This window comes from Callorhinchus milii, unplaced genomic scaffold (genome assembly GCF_018977255.1).
Source record: "Callorhinchus milii isolate IMCB2004 unplaced genomic scaffold, IMCB_Cmil_1.0 Scaffold4, whole genome shotgun sequence".
Lineage (NCBI taxonomy): Eukaryota > Metazoa > Chordata > Chondrichthyes > Chimaeriformes > Callorhinchidae > Callorhinchus > Callorhinchus milii.
Window position 1 is genome coordinate 31,736,173 of NW_024704745.1, and position 12,413 is coordinate 31,748,585.

General features: G+C 36.0%; 1 protein-coding gene across 1 annotated transcript in view; it reads right to left on the bottom strand.

Moving 5' to 3' along the window:
* Positions 1 to 12,413, bottom strand: part of LOC103176929 (kelch-like protein 1) — a 146,756-nt gene that overhangs the window by 23,152 nt on the left and 111,191 nt on the right. Inside the window, exon 6 of the mRNA XM_042334101.1 lies at positions 9,325 to 9,511. Coding sequence (XP_042190035.1) covers positions 9,325 to 9,511 — 187 coding nt within the window. The remainder of the gene's footprint in view (positions 1 to 9,324; positions 9,512 to 12,413) is intronic.

Here is a 12,413-nt window from a genome sequence, read left to right on the forward strand (position 1 = left end):
TTCACAAACCAACTGCTGCTGGGAACACGTAGAGATTATTTTCATGTCCGCCTGGTACAGAGGTACTGTACTCACACATTCAGATCTTTCATTGAAGAGAAAAAACATAGAGGAATGCATACTTAATTGTAAATTACCTGGTCTTGGTCTGGTAACAATTTTGGTAAATGAAGCATGAGGTTAAACCTTCCAGAAATTGAAACATTGTAACTTTATACAGAAGAAGGTAGCTATGGAGAGGGGTAGTTATGAGAAGTTGGAAAATTAATGGTCTCATCAGTCATTTATGGGTGCCTTGAATTTTAGTGTGTTAAGATAATTAACAATGAATTTTGGCTTCAGAAACAATCGCGATTTCATTAAGATCATATTCATCACTTCTGAAGCACATTCTCTTGCCAGTTATTTGTTAGTCATTTCCTGTCAGAACAGTTTTATTGAGCTTTAATTCATTCAGTGAGCTTGTCAGCCATTAAATACAGATCTGCTGGTGTTATTACCCTAAGGAGAATAGTACCCAACAGTGCAATCCTTTTTCATATTAATTATTTTTTGATTTGTAATCAAATTACATTTTCATTTCACCAGATAGGATCAGAAGAGCTGGTGCTAAAAATTGATTTAAAAAAGTTAGAACTACAATGTGCAAAAACATAGGGGGAAGTAATACAATCATTTTTGTCAATGGCAAGATTTTTTGAACTACATTTGCAATGTTTTGAGCCGTAAAAATTGCAGAATTGTTCTTCACTAAATATTGTTAGAAAATAAGTATTCAGTTGGTGTGTACTTTTATTAATTGGTCACAAAATGATCCATTAATAGGAATAATCTGAAGATTACAATGCACAATGGTACTTCAGATCTTGAAGCAATAGAATGAGAAGAATCCCCTTTATCCCAAGTATTAGGTGATTGAAAATAGGCTATTTACATAAACTAAGGACAATTCTGTGTGATATCACAATGGAATGTCGTGTAATAGAGTATGTTAAAAAGCTGTTTCTAAATGTTAAACCCAGGCCTTTTAATTTAATACATTCTATGAATTTTGAAAAATGTTTAACAATGGCTTGCACTTATATAGGATATTTTCACATAAGGAAACCTTTTTTTTGCACAATAGATAACCTAAAATTGGAGTAGAATTATGTGGAATGGGAGGTAAGGGATTTGAAAGGAAGTGACTGAAGGCACAGTCCTGCAAGAGCATGGTAACAGTCAGAACGAGGATGTTAAAGTAAATCCACTGAGAAATAGAGAGCCAGTGAAGCCAGGTGAGGATGAAGGTGATTTGCTCGCAGAGCCTGGAATGGGAAAGCATAGGGAATGCAGAGTTCTTATTATCTGGAAGTTGTGGAGGATTGAGCTGTGAAGGCCCAGCATGGAAGGCATTGGAGTCACCACTTTACAGTATATTCTGTGAAGCGCTTCGGGACGTCTAGAAGACGTGAAAAACGCTATATCAAATGCAAGGATTATTATTATTATCATGTTTGGAGGTGACAAAGATGTGAATGAGTGTTTCGGCTGCATCGGACGGTTCGTTAGGAGTGGAGGTCAGTTATGGTGCATATATGACAATATGACTTGGTCATGGAAAGGATAAAAGGCTTAAAAGAGCTGTGAGGATTGAACAGATTGGCAATTTAGTGGAAATACTTTGTTGTGTTCTCACTTTACCTATTATGCTAATTTTTCTAATTCATAAAGCATAACAATCTGATTTGTAGCCATCAGCATTTGTTATACAGGTTAACATATAACTTTAAGAATCAGGAGAGATATAGTAACTTCAGCAAATTTCATAATATTTGGAAACACAACAGGATGGACACCTACAGTTATTACTCTCAAGTATTATTCCAAAAAAATACCCTCCTGCCATATTTTTATTCCATGAGTTTAAAAACAACTTCCAAGGAAACTAGTTTCTAAATATTTTCCTTAAAATTCTGAGTCACCCAATTGAAGCTGTATCTGTCATATCATATCTGCTTCAGTAAATTACCAAGACAATAGCTACTGTGCTGGCAAATGAGTCTGAGCTCCAAAGTATCACGTTTCAGAGCCCGACAGCCATAAGGATTGTGGGTCTAATTACAACAACAACAAAATTACATTTATATAGTGCTTTTCACGTCGAGAGAACGTACCAAAGCACTGAAATTATAGGCCATTTATTGTGCAATAAAACGTTGACAGATTTGTTTTTGACATAATTACGCATGTTTATAGAGGTTTTGGAGGATGTTCATTTTAAACCATTCTTCTGGAAAAAAATGTATTATTTCTTCCAGTCAGTACTGGAGAAAATTTTAATAAATTACTTTAAAAGTGTGATGTAAATTGACAAGCTCTCCTCTTAGAATAGCTCTGCGGTCTTTCAATCAGTGACACTGCAGGAATACATTATTTACTTCTATCAAATCATACATTCTGTGTCCACTTTTCAATTATTTGATGTTGTAGTGTAATAATTTTTTTTCTCTGATGATGCTAACTGGTGCCTCCAGTGAATGACGCATGACTTCTTTATAGTCTTCAATTGTTGCAGCCAATCAATTAATTCCTGTCTTCCTTATGTTTTCCTTTTAGTCTAACCTCTGCCTCATGAAATTATTATAATCTTCCCTCTGGTGTTGACAATGCCTAATTTTACAGTCGTTTTTATTTCATGTTCCATTTTTCAGATTATTAATGAATGTGTGAAATTTATTGAGTACATCGTGTTGCAACACTAAAAACAATTAAAAACAGTAAAGTACAGCCTGAACCTGACAAAATCCCTTTGTTGGGATAGGATAGATGTAGGATACAATGCAATCTGCACTCTTATTGGTTTTCTCTTCAAACCATCAAGGGGTGATGGGATATAGGAATTATAGACATAATGCAGGATTGTAGTTAAAGATTCAGATGATGTTATAAACAGCGAGTTTATTAGGTTCAAAATGGCCCTTGATGTAAGATCACTCCAGAGCATTTTCTTCTACCATATATATTTACTGTCAATTTTTTATGCTGGCTTTATTCACTCCCAGATCTTTCAAATTGCAGGTTTCAGTGTGGATATTGACTACCAACCCACTGTGTGTCATTTTTGTGGGACATTGCTGTGCGCAATTGGCTGCTGCGTTCGCCCACAAATATATAGTCAATTCACTTTACAGTGTGTTCTATGAAACGCTTTGGGACGTCCTCCCGACGTGAAAAGCGCTATATCAAATGCAAGGATTATTATTATTATATAGTTGTAGTTGATCTTCACACTAAAGGATGAATGCTAAAAAATGTAACAGGTGAAAAATGCAACATGTGCTGTGATATTATGATGATTTTCCTTATATTTTAAATAACATTTAATCACATGGTCAAAATGTATCAAAGGGCTTCATGTGATTTTTTGTAAAGTGCAGTGATTGTATTTATAGGTGAAGTTGTAATTATTATATTGTACATGACATTTTAATACCAACACCTGCAACTATAAAAATAGCTGGAAGATTCTCTGGCAATTATTTGACAACATTGGACCTTTTAAAATTATGATTTTAATAATAGCATTATCTTATCAGATTTTAACTTTCATGGTTGTAATTTTTTGTAATTAATAAGTGGGAATTGAATTTTTTCTTGAGGAAAAAGTTCCTTAAATGTCTTTTTGGGGGGCATTTAAATAATTAGGGGATTGATTCCCTCATCCAAATCCTGCATCATTCTGTCCCATTTCTGGAAAATGCTGCCATATTTATAGTGAGGACTGTGCAACTGCAGGCTGCTATAAACAAATCTGCACTAATACATTATAACAGGACAGAATTGCATTTACAAGTAAATCTATCTGCCACTCCTCAGTCCATCTGCTTAATCATTTGAGGTTTATATGAATACTGTGTAGCATACTTGGGTGGGCCACAGCATTCAGTGGGTGTGTGGGTCAATGTCTCAGAGGAATAGGTGCACTGGGGCCACCCCAACCAGCAGGGAGACAAGCCAGCCACTTCTAAAGGCTGGTGGGGAGGTGGCCCAGGGAGTCAGCTGGAGAATCCTCATGAACACGGGACATTGCTGACTTCCAACTAGAGGGAAGAGGAACAATCCTCAAACAACAAAACACACCACGGGTCCACTGTAGGAGAGAGATGTTTGGACTGGGTTATGGGAGCCAGTGCTTCCCATGAAGGGCATCTATTTGGTGTTAGAGTGAGTGTAAGGGAGAAGCAGTTTGATGACAGGTGCTCTCAGCACGTGGTTCACTTTTAAGTTCAATAAAGCTAGCATTTTAGACAGAAGAACATATTGACTTTCAATTATTATCAGCCTAATATCCCTGACACTAGCAACAGCTGTTGATCCTCCTTATATCAGTCTTCTATTCAATATTTCAAAGCATATTCTCCCCATATTATTTATGAATAGTGTGAACAGCAGGGAATCAGAATAGAGCTCAGAAGAACTTCACTCATCACTGCCCCCGGATGGAGCTGTTTCACTCTTTCATCTCCTTTTTCTTTGTATTGCAAAATATTTTCAATCTATCCAGCTAATTTGACATTAATTCAAATGTAAAGCTCCATTCTTTCAAAGAAGATTAATCAAATATTTTCTGAAAGTGTAAGCAAATCATATTCACTGAATGGCCTTCACCTACTCAATGAATTCCAATAGATTTATCAGGCGGGCTCTATTCCTTCCAAATCCATGCTAATAACTCATTATGGCTTCTTAGGTCTGTAGATGAGCTTTGAAAGCATCCTGCATGCTGCTTTCAACCAGTTTTCTCACTGCAGCTGTTAAAATAATAGATTCATAATGTCTACGCCCATGTTTCACTGCTTTTTTTGACAAACAAGATTATGTTTGTTATCCTTCTGTCTCCAGGTATAGCTACAGTGTTTGTGCAGCTTCAAAGAATATTCTCTAGATTCTCACATACTTCCACTCCTTTCCAAGGTGCAACCTATCTGAGTCAATTGCCAACTGTTTGAGTTTCTTTAGAACTCAGCCAGTATCCTATTAAACAGCGCTCAAATGCTGGCTCAGGATTCGTAAAAAGAAATGTTGTCCCAGGAAAAAATCATCTCTAAGTGCCAATTACCAATGGCAGCTAAACAATTTTGAAAAGGATCTTGTGTCAGAGTCATGGGGGTGTTCAGACCTGAAATCAGTCTAACTATCACCTGAAATTCTACTGGCTCATAAGTAGATTTGATATGATAATTATCACGTTGAATTGGCTGTGAAATGTTGCAATTTTTACTTTGATGTCTTTCAACTCATCTTAGCCAGGCAGTGTTCTATGAAATGTTAATCAAACATTGTGCTTGGTGGATGGCAACAACAATGATAGTGATAGCTTCAAACCGATCTATTGTGCCAAAATAAAGGTGGGGAGGCGGGGGGAGGCTTCAGACGTTTGTGGTTGCTATGGCAATTCCTTTTTTTGCATTCGGTTTGGACTTTCATTTTTAGCGATTTGATAGTTCTCACATCACAGAGCACAAGTCGCATTTCCACCATATTATTTCTCTTCAACTACTTTTCCAGTCCTTTATTTAAGTACTGACTCCCCCACTCCTCCCCCCAGCCTCAGTTTGTAGCATGGTGTATAAATTATACAGCCTTCCATAATTATTCTAATAATAAGAAATGTTAAAGAAAACCTCTAAAGGAATATCTGGCCTCTGCTTGATAGTTCATCACAAGTTCATCATAATCTTAAACATTTATTATTATCTGACCCTAATGCTTTTTGTTTCTTTTATTAAAAACTTTATTTTAACTGGTTCGATCCATGTCAAAAAATAGTGCAGTATGTGTGCTTGTTTGCAAAATAGACTTTCTGCCTGTTGTTTCACCGAAAGCCCAGTGAGAGAACAGACCTGTCTTAAATGTCAACATGAATATGTATTGTTGGAGCTTCATGCTGCTTCTCACTTCTGAAGGCACTGAGATGCATCAGTGCTTGAGCTGACACACCCTAAAGTATAAAATTATTCCTGAATGTGGGTACCATTAACCCAATATTGTCTATTCAGTACATCAGTTATCATTACTTTCTAATTCTAAACAGCTCTTATTCTGGGCAATTAGTTCATATTTCCTGTATCTTATAAATTGAGGGACTTTCTTTCAACCTAAAATTATTGTTTGTATCTTAAACAGTAACACGGTAATATTGGATGAATCTTGTAATAATTACAGATTACATTTGCTTCCCCACATAAAAACTGTTCCTGGCAAGAGCTAACTATTGGTCCTACTAGCCTACTGATCCAACTTCGCAACACCTATTTCCTAATAACTAAGAAGTCTTATTATTTCTAGGAACTTTCTTTTTGAAAACATTCAAGTCACACCTTTGTAATTACCATTTATAAATAAAACTTATCACATCCTCAATTCACAAAAGTCAACAAAGGCAGGCACAAGATAAAAGTACAAAGAAGGCACTGTAACTGTAGGCAAGACCCTTACTTTTCACATCATTCTGTTCAGATGTTCAGTTTCAAAGCCATCTTTTATTGCATTCCTGCTGGTTTCCCAGTTGCATATTGGTTGTGATTTTATGACCAGACAGACCAGGCACTGCAGCCTCAGAGGGATTGAAGTTCACTACTTTAGCCAATACAGAGGTGGTTTAAAGATAAAATAAAGGTCAGTTGACTAGAGAGAGTTCTGCAGCTTTAAATCCTACAAAACCATCTTAAAAAGAGGGAGAAAAGCCAATATGTAAAGGTAACAGAATGAATGTCAAACACAGAATGAAATTGCCATAAGGAATACTCACAAATTGAATTGTTATTCGCCACAAGGGAATTGAAACTAAGTGTTGCCTCCCTCTGTTTTGAGCAGTGAGTCATTAGCAAAGCCCTTGGAACCACAGGCCTTCAAATTGCTTTGAAGGGAAAATATTTCAAAAGACTTGTTTCTGGTAAATTATATTGTGGTCAACGGTGAATCACGAACATTGTTAAAATCCACCCACCACCATACATACAGAGAGAGAGATGCATACAACACGAAATGCCCCAGAATTCAATACATAAATCGACATTGAAATCATTTGCAATATTTTTCTCTATGTATAGGATGTAGGAAAGGTACATTTATTCCTGAAAGGCAAATGAAGACTAAAAAGTAAATGTATAAAGAAAGATGCCCATCTTGTTCCCTTGTTTTTATTTTAACTAATACATTAACGTATTTATGAAACAACAGTGTTAATGAATAGGTCATCATTTCCACTATTTTAAAAAGGGTACAAAGTTTAAAATCTATATTGGAGGTAAAAAAAATTATAAAGGCAGGTTAGAAAATTGTTATTTCCATTTTCCTATTATCCATTGTCTTTTTATTTTAAACAAAGTTGTCCCAATTATTAATGATCAAATTGTATTTGTTTCAGTTCACTACTCTTTGAAAGGCCCATATTTCTTATCATTAGAAAGAAGGTTTGTTTGGAATTATTTTTGCATGTTTTTCTTCTTTAAACTTCTCGATTACTGTTGCCATAGTAACTTGTTTATTGGCTTCTTTCTATGCACTGGTTCCAGTTTTATCAGTTGGACAGGAGACTCTGGATTTGAGTTAACTTCATTTCTGTTGAAACTACAGTGTCAAAAGTTGTCAAATGCTTGGAACTGGCACTTGTCAAGATTTAGATGCAGATTGGTTGATCAAGGTTAAACATTTTTTTCTGAAGGGTTTGAGAAATCATTCACATTGGGAGTTTTAAGCTACTCTGAATCAGCCGAGTAGTTCTCCACTGTGAACAGTAACTAATTAGTCTGTATTAAGGGAATCAAGTGTACCAGTTCAGTACTCTTCCAGAAGATGGTATCATTAGCTTTGGGAGGTGGTAATGTGTTTCTGAGCAATTCTCAGTGGATTCTTTACTGTGTATTAGTTTGCTGTCCCAATTATCCAGGACATCTGTTTTAGTGTACTCCACTCCATCCTTTCTGGCAAGATTATTAGTTTATTTTTATTCCTGTTTCACGCAGCTATTCATTAAAATGCAATAGTCAATTCTTATTTTGGAATTAGGAATATCTGAACAAGGCTGTGTCTTTCAATTCTCCTGAAAATCTCTGTTTTAAAGTATGCAATTTGAATGCTGTCAATCTGCATTCAAAGCCATTTTGTTTACTGAGTAAAGAAGAAAATGTGTTCTGTGTCTTGGGTGTTTTTACATCAGAACTGTACAAGATGAATGTTGTGACTGGAAGATTTACTTGCTCCTTCGTCAATGAACTGCAAGAACTACAAATACCTTTGCCTTGCCAGAACTTGAAACCCCTAGACTGGGCTGGAGATGGCATGTCTGGGTTGTGCTATGTGACAATGCTGGCAATAATTGTCTAGGGATATGAAAGTAGTGACAGATAGTTCACCACATTTGTAAGACTGGGTGATGGAGAAATAGAGAATGTGTGCAGTGGAGAAAGATTAACAACCTTCTTTTTCTGTTTATGTCACCCAGTATTTAAGGGAAAGCTAGATAGGTACATGAGGGAGAAAGGAAAAGAAGGTTATGCTCGAAGGCTTAGTTGAGGAAGGGCAGGAGGAGGCTTATGTGGAGCATAAACACTGGCATAAGCCATTTGGGCTGAATGGCCTGTTTCTGTGCTGTATATTCTAATGTAATCTAATGTATAGTATTAGCAGTAAACGTTAGAGAGGTGAGTGTTCTGTGTTATTTGCGCAGCTATAAGGTTCCTGGTGCTTATCAGGGCCTTCTTGCCCGATCCAGTCAAACCTTGTCTGTTAATTTAGGTCAGCAATTTTAGCATATAAGGCATTTGGAAGAGGCATGTGAGTTTCAGAAAACATTGATATTTCGAGGCAGAAATACTCATAGAGATTACAGTGGAACATATCTTCCTCAACTGTTTTGATCATTCCTTGGAAGTTAACATGATACATACTCAGTTTTCAGGTGTTATATTCTTCTTCACATGTTTGAATCCTGATGGGGAACCTTTTGAAGGGAATGTATTTTGAATAGTTTGGTTTGCTTCCACAGGTATGGTTCCTTCTTAAAATGTATTGAAAATTTACACACAGAAGGCCATTCAGCCCATCATCTATTGTTTTATTCCAAACAGAATTCTGAATTTTTTATTTGCAATATTGCAGACAGTTGCACTGGGGATTGGAGCTAGAACTGGGTATTATATTCACAGATTTTGCTTTCAAGTTCCCCTCTGAACTACACTTAAGATATTAATTCCTTTCATCTTCTCCTCTGAACTTCATTTAAGACATTAAGTTTGACTACATAAAATCATAGTTCTGAGATTTGGGAAATATCCCTACCTTTATTAGCATCCATCCCTCCAACTGCATACAGAGCTCCAACAGTGGACTTTCTAGGCTTAGTCCTTGGACTTTGCATCAAAGGTCGTCTCTCTGGTAACAGATGGTACTTCATGGCTTCAAGAATGAGTTTTTGACATTCCAGGTCATCCTTGAAAAGAGCATTATTCTCAAGGTCTGCCAAGAGCTATAAAAAATAAAATATTCAAATAAATGTGTGATTTCCACACTTGCCAATTTCTGTTCATAAAATGTATATGGCATAGTGGGGGCTATGTCAGGAGACAGAGGCTGTAATTCAATTCAGCAGTTCTGATGAAATCGTAAACCAATAGAACAGTTAAAATTGGTTTATGAATGTCAGCAAGAATGAATTACAGTCATGTAACTTTCTCTGCAGCATATTTTGTTTGATATAATGTGCACTAACTAGGTTTCTTAAGTCCAAAAATTAATTGGTAACACATATCATTATAACTGCACTATTGAGGAGATCAGCTCTTGTGAACAGAATTTTAATAGGCTTTAGACACACAGAAAATATTGTTCATGATAGATTATAACAACTAAGCATGGTGTATACCAAGCAATTAGTTGCATGGAATTTAATATATTTTATTTGTCAACTAGACTGATAGAATAGATTAAGAAATATTATAGCCCCCATAAGAAGTTGTATGTACTTTGGAAATAATGAGGAAATAAGGTGTGCCTTATTTGATAAAACTAAGCCCCATGTCTTCCAAAATATCGTTTCACAAAATATATTTTTCTCACTTAAATAGCCTGTTTAGCAAAGCAAGCTTAAAATTATAGAGGTTAAAAAGTACCACTATATGAAGTACCAATATATTCAGATAAATGATATGATGTAGCATGCTAATAAATTGGAGAAGTCCACATTTGAGAACTACCTCTCTCTGGAGGTTAACAATAGATCCTGGTCAGTGTTTACATCAATAGATCCTGGTCAACCCCTCCGCCTTGCCCCTCCTCTCCCCTCTTTCAAGTTCTGCCTGAAAACGTTCCTCTACGACCGTGCTCATGACAACCTCCCCCCAACCCTCCGGCTCCGAGTCAGGCTCCGCCACTGTTAAGCACTCTGAGACGTTACCCGGCGTGAAGGGAACTATATTAGTGTAAGTTGTTGTTGTTTATTTCAATTATCCAACAATGTGGATCCACATTATTGTAAAGCAAAAATTTCTGCTGATCTTGCCAGAGAATCTCCTGTTTTTGCGAGGGCAATTTGTTTGTACATTTTTAACTTGTGCACTGTGATGCTGAAAAACTATTACTTACAACAATAAGCCACTCAAACATCAGAATAGAGTTAATACTGTAATATTAACCATTACCTTCCTAAAATAAATACCAAAACATTGTGATTCAGTCGGTGTCATTTATCAGTAGCAGATATCAATAGAGTAGTGCATAATTATTATGGCAGTTTTATTAAGAAGATAATGCCAATAACTGTAGTTACCTATAAAAAAGATTATATCAAAGCCATAATTACCTATCGCAATTAACATTTATGACAGAATACATATTTGCTTTCTTATTGCTCATCGCAACCATCAAGCATTTTTTTAAAAAAATGTTAAATGTAGGAAGAGTGAAAGGTAATGTAATATTTTCAAATTTCTAACAGTGTGTATTATTTATGTGAAGACACACAGGAGAATTTTAGTCTCACTGCAGCATAGAACCTGCATTGATCAACAGTCGAGTCTCATGTGCTGCAATTTCAAACAAGTTCCTTCATTTTAAAAGTACATTGCTGCATTGTATTGGAACTTATATCATCTACTTTCAGAACAGAGTTTCCACTGGTCAGCGTGACATGCTAAGAGTTACCCAGGGAGATCCTGCTCGGATTTTCTAACGAAATGATATTGACACATTAGACTACATTGCACAAACACCAACACCATTGTGGCATAAAACTCAAACAGCAGAGAAGTGATCTGCTGCTGCTAAGAGAGAACGTGCCATTGACAAGCATGTTTCAGTGTGGTGTCCAGGTGGCTTTTACAATTTATCAAGCTAAAGCAATTATAAAATTGTTTTGAGAGAAAAAAATGATAGCCACATCATGAAGATGCAGTTAATGAGCTTAATTGTATGTGCTTGTACTTTAAACCTCATTTGTTAGCATTCAAGGGCCTGAATTACATCTATTTCAGTGTTATTTTGGGACGATCCAGATGGTACCAAACAATGCTGTAGTATATTAATACATACGGGATAGAACTGATCCCTAAGGAGGTTTTTAAAAATTGGCATCAAATATGATTTGCACTACTGGAAGAGGTATCTGGAAGCTGTAGCTGTAGAGAACCGAATTGCACAATCGTGCTGCTATTCATGTTTTTTTTAAAAAACGGACCTGTTACAAACAGCAGGAATAGTGATGATTTTACAACATTCCCATGTTACCCATTACCAAAGTGACACAAACCATGGAGCAGGCTATGTATTCAACCTAAACCATGACAATCCAAAACCACTTCCAACAATGAGACTACTTGTCTGCTTTTCTGTCAGTACTGTACATTAACATTTGTATCCTTTTCTTTAGTATTACTCCCAAGATCCTTGCCACGAGCAGAAATGTAGTTAAGAAAAAGTAAACTGTCTGTAGTTTGTGGTAATTTCATCGTACATGTGGTGACAAATTAAAGGCACAGTGTTCTTTGAGTAACATTGACCTCAGAAGTGGCAGAAGGAAAGGCTATTTAGGAGCAAGTTAATTAAAGCAACACCTGGATCTTAAAATATAAATATTAATAACTCATATTAAAAAAGATGTCCTGTATTCTACCTGAATGTGAATATTATGATGAAAGGCACTCATTCTGCTCCTCATGAACTCACTGCTCCATAAGGGTGTCCATCATCCTATGGGTTGTTTTGTATGTCAGTCATAAACCTGCTTGATCGTATAAATTGAGTCTAATTCAGATTAATATCTGCTGCCATAGAAACTAGGCAATGATGCTTAGTGCATTAATATTTGTTATTTTCTGTTTATAAATGTCATTTATATTAATCTCTGTAATGTAATAATATTTAATTCCGGTAAA